General features: G+C 38.8%; 1 protein-coding gene across 2 annotated transcripts in view; it reads left to right on the top strand.

Moving 5' to 3' along the window:
• ADCY8 (adenylate cyclase 8) overlaps positions 1–15678 on the top strand; it is a 115889-nt gene extending 100211 nt beyond the window's left edge. For both annotated transcript variants that reach the window (XM_058018369.1, XM_058018360.1), the window contains 5 exons: positions 1847–2005; positions 5677–5823; positions 11312–11404; positions 13570–13684; positions 15128–15678. In XM_058018369.1, the coding sequence (XP_057874352.1) occupies positions 1847–2005; positions 5677–5823; positions 11312–11404; positions 13570–13684; positions 15128–15615 (1002 nt within the window). In that variant the 3' untranslated portion in view covers positions 15616–15678. The remainder of the gene's footprint in view (positions 1–1846; positions 2006–5676; positions 5824–11311; positions 11405–13569; positions 13685–15127) is intronic.
• The last annotated feature ends 2158 nt before the right edge of the window (positions 15679–17836 follow it).

Raw genomic sequence — 17836 nt, 5'->3', positions numbered from 1 at the left:
TAGCATTAAATATCTAGAAGCATCAAAGAACCCAAAATCCAGCAGCAGCTCCTGTTTGAAGTCAATCTTTGAAATACCTTTAGAACTCTTTGAAAACTTACAGATAATTTTTTCTTCTCAGTTAGTTGGTAGAGATAAAAGTCAGTTATCTGGTATGGGCTCTGTCTTCTAACATAAAAGAAAGGCAAAGGAAACTGAAAAAGGTTGAAAAATATATTTGAAATACTCTTTCCTGACAGTCTTTTTTTGTTGCCATTAATTCAGGAGATTAATGGTCACAAGACAGAAGACCAACATATCAGTAGAAAAAAGTTTGTTTATAAAGCTGGCTGCAGCGCCCAGTGGGCAAGTAAATCACTGCCAAGTTGCATACAGGCTTTGGAAGTTTCTATCAAGCCACAGTCACTTTTAGCTTTTAGGAAGGAAAGCTCCCTAGAGTACAGCCAACAAATAAGGTCCCTTGCAAAGTGCTTGGCTTTTTTTCTGCTGAAGAGTTTGCCATTCATGACTGCTGCTGACTAAAACTGTGACCAAGATGAGTCACCAAACAATGCCTGAGCCCCCTCTTAGTCATTCCCACCCACTGCAGGCTGCTCCTTTATTTTAGTTTGGTATATGAATTATATTTCAAAAAATTCCTCTATCCCAGTACCTTCTGATGTCTTTCAAAATTGTAAAATTCATCTATATGCCGGCACAATACCAGCAAATAGATGGGTGTTCTCTTTCAGCTTACTAACTAACTATATATATATATATATATATATATATATATATATATATATATATATATATATTTCCATCATTTTCAGTAATGCTGTAGCTTAATAAGTCACCCCTTGTGCAAGCTACAGCATCAGCTGCCTTGAAATCTGCTTAAAACTCTGCTTCAGTGTGTTGCACACAAAATCTCTGGCAGTGTTGGGTTGTCCATGTGCTGACACACGTGTGCCTGTCAGGCAAGTGACACAAGGCTTCAACATGTTCCCTGCCTCAGCTAGCAGACAGCTGCCATTCATACTTATATGAATAAGAATTTATATATATATATATATCTATATCAACAATGCAAACATATGCATGCATGTATAAGCTCTGCTGTGCACAGATTTTGTTCTGCACACACACTACACTGGAAATTATTTCACTTCAGTTTTTAGCTGTGGGTATCAGGCAGTGAGACTTTGCATGGATAAATTGTGATTGTAGACTCTGATCCCACACTACAGGCACAGAGTATTGGAGGGGATGGCAAATAGCATATTTTCTGTTATTTTAAAAAATATTAAAGTTGCAAATAACTACATGTCCCAATAGTATAGCTATATCGTTTTTGTGCCACAGATTTAGACATTCTCTTTGGGTTCACTTTGGGCTGTTATACAGAGTTTTGATGAAATATGTTCATTCTTGAGAAGGACATCCTTGCCAAGAGTTTAGAGTTAGCCTTTTGCTAATTTTCTGATTTAAATTGAAAACACTTATGAAAAGGGGAATATATTTATTTCATATCAATACCTGCCAACACCTTATCTCCTGTCAGACTCTGTTATCTAAATAATAAAGATATGCTTAAAGGGAAAATAATTTGGTGACACTTTACATCCACTGACCATAGCAGTAATATGCCAAATATTATTTTGCTCAAGGTTACTCTGAGAGTCTCACTGCACATAAGGCAAAGAAATAATCTCTTTTTCTGGCAGGAAAATCAACTTGTTTCAGAGATCTCCAGCAGCACTGAAGGTGGTTGCATGGCAGGAGCGGCCTGCCAGGATGGCAATACAATCTCTGCTCTTATCTTGTCAGGTTTTATTTTGGCTTCTTTTTCTTTCTGAAACTACAGCTTGAATACACAGCAAGGCTGGATTTTCTGTGGCGTGTTCAAGCAAAAGAAGAAATCAATGAAATGAAGGAGCTGAGGGAGCACAATGAGAACATGCTAAGGAATATTTTACCCAGTCACGTTGCCCGTCACTTCCTGGAGAAGGATCGGGACAATGAAGTACGTGTCAATTTTCTGATATTTTTGTTTAATTAGTAAAAGAAAAGTAGGAAATTGCTGAAACTTATTTCTCTATAGGATTCATTGCACAAACACTGCCAATCTTTGGTGTCTGATCAACACTGAAAAATAATCATGTTTTGAAGTAAAGATTCTAGGACCACACCTGGAGTGATGTTCCCATGTTCTGAATCCATCAGTAGGAAACATATGGGCCACACATAGAGAAAACCTAGCAATAATTCACCAAGATGGTTATGGGACTGAGGGACATAACACATGAGGAGAGGCTGAGACAGCTGAGATCATGCAATTTTAAGAAGAAAAGACTCAAAGAGCATCTGATTGTTGTCTTCAAGTACCTAATGAGTGTTTATAAAGAAGACATTATTAGGGGCCTGGAACATCTCCCTTATGAGGAGAGACTTGGGAAAGAAGATGAGAAGGGATCTCATTATTGCATCTGAATGTCTCCAAGGCAGGTACCAAGAGGATGGTGCCAGGCTCTTTTCAGTGGTGCCCAGGGACAGGACAAGGATCAATGGCAATAAATTAAAACACCAGATGTTCCACCTCAACATGAGGAAGAATTGCTTTTCATAGAGGGTGGCAGGCCCCTGGAAGAGGTTGCTCACAGAGGTCACAGAGTCACCCTCTCTGGAGACGTTCCAAACCCACCTGGATGCATTCCTCTGTAACCTGCTCTAGGTGACCCTGCCTGGGCAGGGGCGTTGGTCTGGATGACCTCCATAGGTCCCTTCCAGCCCCAGAAATTCTGTGATTCTGTGGTTTTGTCAGTCTGTGAAGGCAGAGCAGGGCTCAACCCTTAAATCAAAAGGGCTGTGAACCCTTAGTACTGCTTTGAAAGCAAACTGTATTAAATGAGATTCAGAAGTCTGTTCCAATCTATGAGTCTATGAAAATCTAGTATTTGAGTCTGTGAAAATCTACTATTCATAGAAAATATAGGTGAGTTTAACAGAATGTCTGTGTAAGTTTATGATAGCCCAGTGTTGCAAAAGTATTATTAGAGCCCTGACAGTGACTATGGAAGGAGCAAGCTGCAAGAGACCTGAGGCTCTCATGTCTGCAGACACAAGAGAACATATTTGCCATTTCATATTGCCCCTGAATTGCCCGTATGTGGCAAATAACAAAACTCCCATTTCAGCAACACAGTTTGTGGCTATGTTCCTAAAAAGTGTTTGCAGTACACAAAGAAAAGCATGATAATGGAGTCTCTGAATATTCCTAACATGAAGTTTGAAGATGGATAAAAGAAATCCCAGAATTTGTTTCTGAAAGCAGCAGTAAGTAATTTACTCCTCATTTGAAACAAAGTAAATGCATATTATAATATTACATATATATTAGGGTACTATATGATGAAACTGGATTTTTTCATGCAATGTTTGAATTATCTTTTTTAATGGGAAAGAATGTTGCAAGATTCACCTTGCCAGCACTGACATATCTACTGATCATGCAGCAAAAAGGAATTAAGACTACCATTTTCTGTTGTACATTTTGGAAATGGATGTAGGCAGCCTAATTAGACTGCACAATGAGGAATCATTGTGTTCTGATTTCAAGTATCACCTAGGGAAGAATGACACAGTGAGAAGCTACAAGCAAAAGCACTTTAGAAATCACTCTTGAGAAATTTTAAACTCTGTGGGTATGAAAGTGCCATAGAAACCCTGCTATGCACATGAGAAAATGTGAGTGTGAAAGCAACCAGGTTCAAATGTTTCATTGCAAATGGAGCAGACCTCGATACCAGCCAGCAGTGTGTTCTGGCATATCTGCATTATGGATTTTCAGGGAATAAATTTCCCATCTTACACTTTCATTCACGTACAGTCACATGCATAATAATCTTCAGAAGCAAGCAGATGCCCCATGGATCACTGCTGATGCTTCAATAATTTGCCACTGAATTAAATTCCACCACCCCTGCTTTTTGTAAGGCAATTTCCAGAGTAACTATACTTGGGGATGATTAATGCATGAGCTGGCAGACAGAAAAATCTACCAGATTTCAGTGCAATCAATCCTGCAGTTCATGTCTGGCCATTAAGTTAATTTCTCTGCTCTCAAAAAAAATGAATTCCTAAATATGTACCGTAGTGATTTCTTATGGATGTTTTATTTCTGTCCTTATGCTTCTTACCAAAAATAGAAAAATGGAACAACTGAAGGCTCAGGCAGTTGTTTTCTATCTTCATGATCCAAGGCATGAGTATGGCTGAGTGTATTCATGCTTCTCCTAGCACACATTGTCAGATCTTTCATAAGCATCCACAAATTAATGTGTGTATTATCTCTTCCTATATCCACAAAAGGGAATAAGAGTGTTCTTAGAGTATGGCTTCCACAACCCTGAAGATGGTCTTCAGTGAAAGAAAGGGTAAGGGCAGGAAGGGAGTCAATCATCTTTTCCCAATCAAAGCTTTGCCGTGGCTTTGGAAACAAGAAGAATTTCCCCACTTTTACTCTAAGACACATTGTAAAGGAGCCTGGATAAACAGAAGCATTAGCAGCACATCAAAGAGCAGAGCAGAGGTTCAAGATGCTTTTCTAGGGAGAAGCAGAATGAAGAAAGAAGAACCTGAATTGTTCATGTCAAGTGTATGGCAATCAGCAGTAAATCTTTTTTATCATGAAACCAAAGTATCAACATTTCTTAATGTTCTTCTTAACAAGAACTTTGAGAAAAAGTACTTCAGGTTATAACATAAGAAATGTTCATAAACAGAAATGGAAGTGTCCATCATTACCTAAAACTACAGAAGTTGAAGCCAGGAAAAAAAAGTCAAAGAAGAATACATATGATGGTGGTATATTAGCTGCACAAAAAGCATACCAGGAGTTGTGGTAGAAATCCCTGGAATCTTTAAAGTTGAAATTAGTTTTCTTTCTAAAAATTAGCTTTAGTTCAGACAAGAACTGTCTACATTTTCATATATGTAATGACACAAGCCCCTTCATAAATAAATCTGTCATTCAGTACCAGAGTGAATTATATGAATAATGTAAGTGGAAGCTTATTCCAAGGCATAATTTATCCATATAGCCTTCTGTGACTGATCTCTTATAAGCTGCTTTCTGTCCTCCCCAGTAACTCTATTACCACTCTAACTTCTGTTTCTCCCTCCTTTTGAACCCTAAGAGCAGGAACATCTCCCAGAGCCAGGCAACCAAAGAGCTCCACAGCCACCTTAGGAGAACCAGAGTTTACCAGAGTAAGGTTTTTCTGAAAACTTGTGAATAAACAAACTTGTAAAGAGCTGCAGTAGTGTGAAGTACAAATTATCCACCAGAAAATGTGATAACTGGTATTTGTACTTGACAATGAATCTTTCATGCATTCAAGTGATTCCTCATGTAAATCAAAAGCAAAATTTGTATTTCATTTTTGCTGGTGTAGCTCCTTGACCTGAGAAGCAGAAAGAGCAGGCATTCAAAGAAGGGGGAAACCCTGCATATAATCTGCAATAAAAAAATTAAAAGCTGTCAGCCTGTTGAGCGTGGCTAACCCTTAAAATACTCATGTCAACATCAGATGTTAAGGAATTATGCACAGAAAAATTAAGGAAGCTATTTTAATTGCTGCCAATTACATTTTCTCCATTGTGTTAACACTTCATTTTACCTCATTGTTTTTTCAGGAATTATACTCTCAGTCCTATGATGCTGTTGGTGTGATGTTTGCTTCTATACCTGGATTTGCTGACTTTTATTCCCAGACTGAGATGAATAACCAAGGAGTAGAATGTCTGCGCTTACTGAATGAAATCATTGCAGACTTTGATGAGGTAATGCCAGCTACTAGAGGAAACCTGATAGTGTTTAAACTATGAATTTTAAATGGCAAATATGTCATCCAAAATTATCAGATTTGGTAATTATTTTGCTTCCAATAGTTCTCTGATTTTTTTGCTCATATTACAATTGTCTGGTTTGCTTTTTTTGCTCTTCATCCTGCCAACCTTGTTCTGAATGGTCTAGAGAGATAGAGACTGAAAGCAATACTCAAGTACAAATATCCATAAAAGCACAAATCTGCACCAGAGTATCTGAAAGTAGAAAATACTTCAGCTCTGTAGAAGAAAGAAGTATAAACATATCTGCAACTATTCTGAAAAATAGTGGTCTAAATACAAACAGGTAAAGGTGCTGCTTTAAAGGTGTTGGTTGAATGGATTCAATGGATATTAAAGGGTAAAACAGTGTCCAGTTAAATGTGAAGCACAGAGCTCAGAAGCAAATATTAGGTAGAGAATAGAAGGTGGTTGTGACATATTAACTGAGAAGACTTATCTGGTTAGGATTTTTATAGAGAGATAAATGACGTTCAGCTGCTTGTTTCACTGAAGAATTCAGCAGTGAAATTATTTCTTTTTTAATAGAAATTACACAGAAAGTAAAAATAATATATTTTTGTTTTCTGTGCAGATAATTTCAGAAAAGGAGCCGAGGAGGGGACAAGATAAAAAGGAGGAGATAAGTCAAATCCCCAATGTAGCAATTGCTAGGTGAAAGCAAGGAAAACCTGGTAACTGAAGAGGAAGTCAGGATAAATTTGTATACTCTGCAAAGTAGTTTGTAAGGAAGTTTAGACAGGTGGTATCATGTCCTGCAATGAGCCCAAGAGCAATTAAAAAAGGAGACAAAGAATAGGCCAATGAAGAGCTTTAAAAACATTTCAAAACCAGGAAGGATGAAAAAATTCTGCCCCAATTACCTAGCAGAGAGAATTTTAATCTCTATACTGCAGGCAGTTTTCAGGAGTGTGTTGCCCTCCTGAGATCCCTGAGTGGTAAAAATAGAATTGGAACCACTTCTACCTAGCAACAAGATTGGACGTGTGCTCCAGACTGCAATGGTCCAGAAAGAAAAGGGAAGGAGGAAATATGGTATCATTGGTCTGTGGCTTCCATCCTGGGCACCTGCATGGGGAATGAGTGGTTGCTCATAAAGATTGTACTAAGGCTAATTTTACTGACACTGAAAATGAGAGTTTATCCATATAATTGGTGAGATACTAGAACTATGAGTGGGAAATAGAATAATTCACCGGGAACACTTCCCTGTGCATTTGAACTGAGAACAAAATCTCTCCCTCACAAGAAGAACTCTGTCACCTGCTAAGCTCCTGCACTGCATTCCCCGTGGATATAAATTCCTGCTCCTTGCCTCCAGGATCTAGCACAGCTGTCAGCATGCTTTTTGATTAATAGTTTTGTTTTTATTTCCAGATCTGATTAAAATGATTACCACTCAAATTAATTCATAGCAATAATCTTCACATTAAGATATTTTGTCATGCACATTCACGTAATCTTCACAACAAAATTCCTTTGCTGCTGTGGCAATTACTGAAGACAAGGTTTTAATCAAAACCCTAACACAATATTACTTTCAGGCCCCTAACACCTGCTCTGTAATTAATAAAGGACCTAATTAGAGACTGCATTATGCCCCAGACATGTTTAGTTGAAGAATAGATATGTTCTTGGTACAGGTAGCAAATGAAATTATGGGATCCCCTGCTGACTGCTAACCTACTTGCAGCATGGTGGTGTCATTAGTTTACTCTGTCTAAAGAATCTGAAAGGTGATATGCCAGACAGAACGACTGAAAGGAGTAACCTTACCCATGGAAATGGAAACACAAATCATTCCAGGTGCAATGTTACAGGGCTAGCAAGGTTTCCGTGTAACTGTTGACTGACACTCTACAATGTCACAATTCCTCCTTTTTTCCCTGTGCTCCTTGCCAAGATTGCCTGCTTTCCAATACAGCCCTGGGAGGAAAATGCAGATGTGCAGCTTGAGAGCAGTCTGATATCCTTGGGGAAACTCTGCAGAGACACCCTGATGTAGAAATCTTAGCAAGGAGTGTAAGACATGTGCACCTGATGCCTTTTGATACATCCCAGGTGATTTGGGGCACCCACAGGGGGTTGTCAGCTCCCACCCTGCATTGCCAGAAAACTCATGTTGTGGAGCAGGGCACTGGAGGTGTTCAAGGCAAGAGTACTCTAGATCACCCTGAACATATGTGTTTAGACAACTGAATTGAGTTACTAAGGTCAGATCACATTCTACACTGTGAATTGCCCCTTTTCCTTACAGAGATAAAATATTAGAGATGAAATGTCTACAGGGCTAAAATGATGCTTATGAATTAAAGCCATGGTAGAAATACAAATTTATCTGCTTTGGAAAATGTGATAGATACATGAGAAAGAAATCTGGGACATCTTTTTACAGGATTTTCCTTATTAGTGCACAACAGCAAGGTTACAGTCTGGATCTTTTACTTTGATTTCCACATAATAGATCTGTGTTAGGAAGACAAAGCCAGTTACAAAAAAATATTAAATAAATAGTGAATATTGGAACAGAACCTGTCACTGACAACTGCAGGGGGTAAGTACCCACAGACGAGTCAGATTGTGACTGGGTCTTTCTTAGGGAGGGGGAGAATGTGGTCCAGAAGTGAGTTTTGCAGAATAGGTGGTTGACTATTGTCAAAATACAGCTTTCACTCAGTTTTCTTTTTCCCTCATGGTTCACAAATTTTTTTACTTCCAAATTTTCCAGTCTTCCTGCCAGATGAGGCACAACAGGAGGTGCTAATTTCTGGACTGGCAAAAAGAAACAAATATGAACATTGAAAACCTACCTTTTCTAATTACTTGCTTTTTATATGACTGTAGTTCTAAGACACATACAGGGCTAAAAGCCCTTGCTTAGAGATGTTAGACCAGAAAATTAATATTATACCATTTCTGCAGATATTATGAGGCTTGAAGGAATTTTTTTAATGTAATATTGTTTCTAGGCTATTTAATCTGTCATTTATTTATGTTAATATTACAGTTGGGCTTTGTGTTTTCAGAAGAGCTTTCTTGTTCACAGATTCTTTTCTCTTGCATTTTATTTATCCTGCAGTGATTTACATAGTGTATATCACAACAGATATTATGTTGACGCAAGCAGAGGTTTTACCAGAACACTGGATACTGCTTTCAGATTCTTTGATTACTTTGCAGTTGGGTGCTATGTCCTGCAATATTCTTTTTTTTGTAGAATTTTGTGATCCTAGGGTCTGATCTCCACACAACCTTGGCTGTATATGAATTGCAGCATCAAGCCATGAGTTTCTTTTTAGATACAAACCACATTCTAGTGTTTGAAAATGTGTCCCTGGACTACAATGTTAAATTAGCAGCCTATTTAAAATGTTTTTACAAATGACAGCTGATTTAGGACTGGGTTGGAATATCTTTTCCTAATATCAAAATCCATCATCCTGTCATACCATGAAGAAAGTAATTAGTAAATAGACCATATTTGAAGAAGGAAAGAATCTATTGAATAGATCATATAAAGCAGGGGGAAAAAAGAAGCAAACAGATTTGGAAACAATAATGAATGAGAGAAAAACCCATAACTTGGGATAATTTTTTCTAAATTGCATCACAGCCAATGTTTTTTCTTTCCTAAAAAGGGTAATTTTAGATATTTATTATACATTTTAAATTAGTGAGCTATTTGCTGTTGCTTCCAGCAACCATCTGGAAATGAAAATATGGACTGTTTTGAAGCAAGACCATTTTCTCCCCTTGCTCAAACACATGGTGCTCTCAGACTGCTCACAGAGGCAGAGCTACAAGAAACAATCTTTGTTCTTCAAGAAAGCAGTTGGAGGAGCTGCCCTTGTGAGAGGGAAAGGTACACAATGGGCTGTTCTAGCAGTTTGAAGAAAAATGAGAAGCAGGTCAAGTCTTTGGACTTTCCTGGCTTGGACAGGGGCCATTAAGCATATGGCTTTGTATTCCCTCCGTGGAATGCTGTGCAGCCTCCCTGGGAGACAGATGGTGCCGTATCTGCACACCAACAGCAAAGCTCCCGAGGCCCCAGAGCTCTGGCTGGGGTTACTTCAGAGGCAGGGGATATTTCATGTTCTGCCTTTGGTATGTTTCTCCCGTTGAATGAAATAATGCCTTTAGTGGACAGGAAATTCCAACCCACAAGATGGAAAAAAGAATGTACAGTGTAGAAAAAGAAAGGGGAAAAATATTTTGTTGTATTTTTGCTTGACCACAAAACTACTTTTTTCCATTTAAATGCTAAAACTTGAGCCTTTAGAATTGAAAGTTTGAAATTCCTTTCCTAGGTTAAGTGGTTTTTTTTTCCTCCCATGACTTTGTAACCATATTGATCCCTAAGTTTATTAGATACCATACAGTTTATCACAAAGTTTCACAGGGTATTTGGCATTAACACCAGCAACAAACAGTTCCCTGTGATGAGGTGATTAATGCCCATATCCCATACTGTTGTCATTGATAGAATCCACATCCTGAACTCTGCTAAGGTCTTTCAAGGAATATAAAGGTCTGGCTTCTATTTCATGGAAATTCTTAAGTTAAACCATAAATATGGACTTGGAATAGGGACTAAATTTTCACTCCCACTTAATTCAGTACTTTAGTCATTCAGCTATTTTTTTTTCTCTTCCAGATTCTCACCTGACAAGTTTTTTTTAACACTCATATATAGCAAACCTCAAATACATACAGGGATTTACCATTTTCCATTGGTTCTTGGAATTTTTGTTAGAAGGGGAAAATACATAAATGTATAGATTGAATGATCCAATGGACACACTGGTGTCCAGTCTAACCCTAAGTAGGGGGAAGCAGGAGATGAGGACTTGGTGTCTTACAGGATTTCTTTGGAGGATCTACCTTCATCCATTCACTGTGTATAGAATGGTTTGGGTTGGAAGATCATCTCATTCCAAACCCCCTGCCATGGTCAGGGACACCTTTTACTGAGCCAGGTTGCTCAGAACCTTAACCAGCCTGGTCTTGAATATTGATCTCATCACCATAATTGTTGCTGTAGCAGCACTTACTTAGCAAACAGTTCCTCAAGTAGAGTTTTAGGAATAATTTTAGGTCATCAAGTCTTCTATTCACACATACATGGACAGAGAGTTTGTCTTCACTAATATTCAGTGATCATACCTCAGGAAATGCAGGATTTGGATGCATTTCTCTTCGGCTGGAGTATGCATGTCTTATATTATCCACTGTGGAATTTACCAAACAGCCCTCAGTGAGTAGATGATGTTCCAGAGTTCCAGATAAGTGTTCCCCAGGACCCAGAATAAATTGTACACCATGACAGACTGGAAAGTGTAAAGATACATTCTCAGATCTTTAGAAGCATTTTGTGTTAGGAATTACAGAAGTAACAGTATTTTTCTTTTTACATATGTATTAGTTACTAGGTGAAGAGAGATTTCAAGATATTGAAAAAATTAAAACAATTGGCAGCACGTACATGGCTGTGTCAGGATTGTCACCTGAAAAACAGGTAAGAGGATAATTTTCTTTAAGAAGCAAAGCTTGTGATTATTCTGACCATTCATATTCAAAAATATAAGTGTTATCTTTATGTTGTTCATAAAACTTGTTTTGCTGAAATAAAATAGACATTTGGGGCTTCTGGCAGACAGCAGTTGCACTTCTTGATGAATTGAAATGCCATCTTGTGCTTGGAACAAGAACCATATGGATCCTTTCCTCAAATTTAGGTTTATAAGAGGAAAAAAGTTTCTTTCAGTCACATCAATGTGAATCTAGATCAGGTCTATCTATATCTTCAGACATACTCTAAAGCCACCTCAGTAACTCAGACAGGAACCTGACTGACAACCTCCAATAATTGATGAAGAGAGAGATCTATTAACTGACAGTGTACTTATGCAAGGGTAAGCATACTCATGCTGCATTTGTTCTATGTTTTTGATGCAGCATGTCTACAGACAGCATGATAACTACACATCAAAAAGAAAGCAGGTCATTGGTTCAACTAAAGAACAAGCAAACCAAGCTGAGGGGATAAATAGTCACAGGGGACACATGCACAGTCACAGCCATAAACCTCACATAAGTCAGATGAGAGAAATCCATTCATAATTCCACCCAAGAATTTGCCTGGAAACAAATTAGATAAGGCTCTAAAATACATCCAGTGAGAAGTCATCTGTTGCTGAAATCTGGTTTTTGGCAACTGGCGCCAGTCCCCAGGAAGAGCAGCACAAAAGGGGTGCAATGCCTCTGGCTGGTCACAGGCTGGGAATCAGATTTGCCCACATTGATCACAACTTCTGAAAAGCAGCAGCCAGATTATCATGAGCTTTATAAACCAGAAAATTTCCACTGTTTGTTAAGAATACATTATAAAGCTCGTGGAGTGTAACTAGCTGAGCATCTCCCACCTACAGAGTAACAAGTGATGCTGACAGCTAGAAATCCATAAAACTGGATATGCATGGGATTTTTGATTGTCAAAATGCTTCTGTGTAGACATGAGCAAAGAAGGATAGTAGAACACCAGGGAGATACTTGGTTATGGTTACACAGCTCCTAATCACTTCCTTTAACTCTGGATGGGGATAAAAATTCAAAGGGAGAAAAGCTTTATTGCCTTTCCAACACTGATTAATTCATCTCTTTTCTTGAACTATAATAGCTTAATGGAATTTTAATGGATGTTTTAAATGTACTTGTCATACGTACATGTCTGCCACCTTGTCAGCACCTAAGAGGTGCAGGCTGCTGAGGGAGGTTGGCATGCTGAGAACAGAGCCAGTTCAGGATAAGGACCAAGCATGGTGTGAACAGAGCAAGCTGATGCCAAGGAGAGGTTCATGTTCAGTATTAAACACACAGGATGATGAAAACTGCAAGGGCTGGACTGCATCACCCAGGGATAGACGTACAATCCTTTGTACTATGAACTGGAAATTTGTAGAAGGAATTGCTTTGCTTCAGAACAGATGAGAAGACATCATACAATCATTCGGCCAAGCCCACAGTCATCTGTTCTGTTGGTGTTCTGGGAAGACTAAAGCCTACTGCTGGTCCCCATCTGTATATTGACTGCTTTGCAGGAATGGAAGGGAAGGAGCAGGGAGTGATTTGCCTGCCCTCAGCAAAGGCAATTAATGAGCTACAGAAGAGCCTTTTCTCTCTCCCTTAAGCAATCCCAGATTGCCTGGCTTGCTCTGTTGTTCCTGTCATCATAACATCTCTGAGAGCACTTGACTTTATGCTTTTCCTGGGTGACAGTTTCAGCAAAGGAGTATTACACACCCTGTACTTCTTTCACTCTACTTCATGCTTATGTGGGTCATCCCTTGTTCTCACTAGATTTTGACCCTTGAGCCTGAGCAATCTCAGTCCTCTCTGTACTTTCTTTCTCAGCCTTGGACATGTTTCACATGCTATGTTAATTCTCATCATTGCCTGATTGTTGACAGAAAGTTACTTTCTCTGGCCCTTTAAGCTGTTCCCTGTCCAGTTATACAAGTATAACACAATGGGAAGCATTACCATTAACAGCAGTGTACCTCTCTTTCATCTACAATGTTGAGGCTAAATTCCAAATGTAAACCCTTGGTACTTGTAGGGATGGGTAGCAGCTGGGCAAATGAAAAACTTTACTAACACGTTGCTGTATAACTTTTTCCTCAGCAATGTGAAGACAAATGGGGACATTTGTGTGCTCTGGCTGACTTCTCCATAGCTCTGAATGAGAGCATACAGGAGATCAACAAGCATTCCTTCAACAACTTTGAACTCCGGATTGGTAAGCATGGCTCAAACACCAGAGTTAAAATGAGCTTTTGTCTGCAAGGTTGTGACTCCATTGAGGACAATTTAGAAGAGTCCAAATACTGTATCCTCTGTTTTCAAATTGATTTCATCCCAGGCAAAATCAGAAATAAGAAATACTCCAGTTGCAGAATATAGGCCCTGATTTGGGGATTGCAGGATTTCAGCATTTCACTGAATTGTGAACAGGGAACATAATTAATTTACTGTCTTTAGTAAGTCTGGTACTAAGAACCCATAGATATAACACAGAAAGTGAACATGACAACCTAGATCCAGCCCCAAGACTGGTACTCACACAGTCTCTAATCTCCCTGCATAATATTCTTCTTCAGTAAAAAAAGTAGTTCCTCCCAAACCCTGGGAGTAGTATTTCTGTTTTGCACAAAAACTGAATTCCACCTCTGACTTGATCAGTGGCAGCAGCTCTAAATTGCTGTGATGGGTAAGCAATTGTTCTTGATGGAACATCCTACATGGGCAGTGGGATGGGACATAAAAAAGAGGCCTGAATATATGGCGCATAGCAGGAGTAAATTTGATGACTTCTCACATTGACCTGATCACTGGCCAAAACAAAAAAAATCACCTGGAAGGGACATGTCTTTTATAGATAACCCTACCATAGAAAAACTGAGCAATATTCATCAATCATAACAGAGAGGGTCAGAGCATCACTATCGGATCTGCACTTCCTAACAGTTTTGAAAATAGTTCCCAAAATTTCTCAAGGAACAGGCATACACATTTAGTAAGTGTGCATCACATGTAAAGATTTCATAGAGCCCAAATGCAAGAGTATTTGATAATATTTCGATCACCCTTTAAAAAAAATCTTCAAAAAAAACCTAAGAAACTAAAATCCTTTTCCAAAAGATATCTTGCACTCTACTAAAATTATTCTTAAATCACTATTCTAGAAAAAAAAAACAACAGATATTGCTTGTATTTTTATGCAAAAATGCAGTCTTTCAATAGCTTCAGAGAATGCTTTAACATTTTCACTTCATGGAACATAAGAATGCAATTTCTTGACTGCATAGCACTAACAAGGTCACCCCCAACAAGTGCAGTTCCAGAAGTCTTTCCTATTGTCTGAGGATAAGTTTTCAGGAGCTTTGGGAACAATGTGTGGAATACAGATGACACAAAAGTATTGTAATTTCACCGATAAGGGTGTTCCATAAAATAAACCTGTTGATATCACTTTTCAAGTTTTCTAGCTTTTCCAGGTTTTTTGTTTAATTTCTTTAAATATGCACCTCTTTCTTAAGCCTGGAGATAAGCATATCTGAACCAGGCTTCACCTGACTCTTAAGTGCAAATATGAGTTTTAGTCATTATTGTATACATTTTATCTTCTCTTTTTCCTTTCTTTCTTTCTTTTTTTTTTTTTTTTTTTTTTTTTCTTAATTAGGGATTAGCCATGGCTCTGTTGTAGCAGGAGTTATCGGTGCTAAGAAGCCCCAGTACGATATCTGGGGCAAGACAGTGAATTTGGCAAGTCGAATGGACAGCACAGGTGTTAGTGACAGAATTCAAGTGCCTGAAGAAACGTATCTGATCCTGAAGGACCGGGGATTTGCCTTCGACTACCGTGGAGAAATTTATGTCAAAGGTATCAGTGAACAGGAAGGAAAAATCAAAACATATTTTCTTCTAGGAAGAGTTCAACCAAATCCTCTGATCTTACAACCAAGAAAACTGACTGGACAGTACTCATTAGCAGCAGTTGTATTAGGACTTGTACAGTCTCTTAACAGGCAAAAACAGAAACAAATTCTTAATGAGAACAATAACTCTGGAATCATAAAAGGACATTACAACCGGAGGACTTTGCTCACTCCTGGTGGATCTGAGGCAGCAGCCCAAGCAGAGGGGGCTGACAAAACTGAATTGCCATAATCAGCATTGTTTGTGGGGTTGTTTTTGTATTTCTTTTATATATAAAAATAAATATACAAATAAAAAGGGTTTAATTTTTTTTAGAAGGAGTGTGATTTTTTTTTTACTGGTGTGATATTTTGATGAGATTCAAATTCCTATATTTTAACAAATGGTGCCAGCATCTCTCCCCAACCAGCTGTGGTTAACCTCTGAACATCCAGACATACAAGTGCAGGCCACCACTCAGCTGTATCATCTACCTGCAGAAAGGGGCAAAAAATAAACCCCTGACTGGAGGGATTTAGAACATGAATTGGGCAGAGAGTTAAGGAGGAAATATTGTCCACATTTTTCAGATGAAAGCAAAACAAAATTCTCACCTTTAATTGCTTCAAGTAGATTTATGCAATCTAAGGTCATTGCCTTGTCCCCATAACTACAGGAAAAATATGACAATACAGCCAAAGGATTTCAAGGTGTGTCATCTGCCCATGTATGAGGGTCTGGAAGACAGAAGGGATGAATCTTGTCCTAAACTCAGTGATTCCATTGACTTCACTCTTAAAATGGACTAGGGTGTCCTTCTCACATTTGGGCGACTGCACTGTAGATAAACTCTTATCTTAGTGTCCCCCTGACCTCTTGCACCCAAGGCAGGAGGTCAAGGCTCTCTTGTGGGCACTGTCACGTCCATCAGTCCTGTTTGGAGGGCTCAAACACACTGTAATGTGGCACACCAGACAAACAGACAACAGAGTTACACCTTGAGTGACATGTCTGATCATACTGCTGAATCGATTGCACAGTACAATTGTACAGAAGCAAATCAGATTCTCTGGTGTTGTTTACCAGAGCTTAGCTCTTAACCCCGTCACCAGTCTGAGCTGTCACCAAAACAAGGGTTTTCTGTGGCTGTAAAATGAGTGCATGTTGAAGTACAGTAGGAGACAAAACTCACTGCTAAGCTCCCACTCAGCTGCCCCAAGATGAGGGGAAGCCAAGACTGAGAATACCCTAAATTATTTGTGTGCCAGCACACTCAGTTCTACAAGGGCACACCTCAGTGCTACAAGCCCTGCAGCAAAAGGAGGTTAACTTTTTGGGCACTGGCTAATCAATTTCACCTTGGAAAGAGTAAACACATAGTCCAGGTTTATGCACTCATGCCATGATTCACACCAAACTGTAAAGTGCATGAAACCTCCCATCAAGTCTGTTTTCAAAGAGCTGGGTTTGTTTCAGAAAATATTATCTTTAAAGTAAATCTCAGATGGAAGAGCAGAACCTGTAATCACACAGCAATCCCCAGATGAACCCCACTCAAACAGTGCAGGGCAACATACAGATTCTTTGTAAATACAGATTTGCTTTGTGCAGGCTGCTGTTGCCTGGCCCTTAATAAAAGATGGGGATTCTTAGGACCACTGCTGGTGGATTAGACTCAGTTTTAGAAGATGGCTATTTTGACATCTTGACTGATACATTTTAGAAGACACAACTGTTTAACAAAAAAGTACAAAAATGTGAGAGTATTTCATTGTAATGAGACCAAAAAAATGTGTTTCATTGTAAAGTGACCCAGTGAATGGGTTTTAGGGCAATGTTGTATCAGTAAAGTGCTATATTCTGAAATAGAATATAAGAAAGACAAGTAAATTCCACAGAAAGTTGTATCACTGAATAGTGGGTCTGAAGAGAGAAAGCAGTGAGTGGTCTGACATGTCAAACCCTGTGATGTTTCTACCAGTACCTGAGCTCTCATTCCAGATGTGTTACTCCTTTTAGTCCCCACAGATATCACTTTTATGCCATGCATGGAATGTCAAACCCTTCAGCTCACCTAGGCAAGTGCTGATACTGTAGGACATGGAGACATGGAATTGATGACATCTGAAGCATTTAGATTAATTTCATATTTACAGTGGTATTTCAGGCACTAATTAAGGAAGCTTTGGCTGTTTTAAACAGTTCATTAACAGCTGTCCTCTCCTTAGCAGCTTTTTTTTTCTGTGTTGGATGGGTTCACTTCCTCTGATCCTCTAAATATTTAATTCATGCTAACAGCCCAGCTGAACTGATTTCTAACTCTCACCACCTCTGCAATGACAATTCACAGTGAGTGGAAGGTGCTAACTGGATAACAGGGCTGGGGACTGGAGTTATGAGGGCAACTTCACTGCTCCTTAACACAGGCCCAAATTTCCTGCTCATCAGAGACACAGATGTCTTTCTCTGTAAT

The sequence above is a fragment of the Melospiza georgiana genome, chromosome 1 (genome assembly GCF_028018845.1).
Source record: "Melospiza georgiana isolate bMelGeo1 chromosome 1, bMelGeo1.pri, whole genome shotgun sequence".
In the NCBI taxonomy this organism is placed as follows: Eukaryota; Metazoa; Chordata; class Aves; order Passeriformes; family Passerellidae; genus Melospiza; species Melospiza georgiana.
Note: the sequence above shows the minus strand (reverse complement) of the source record. Positions and strands in the feature narration are given on the sequence as shown.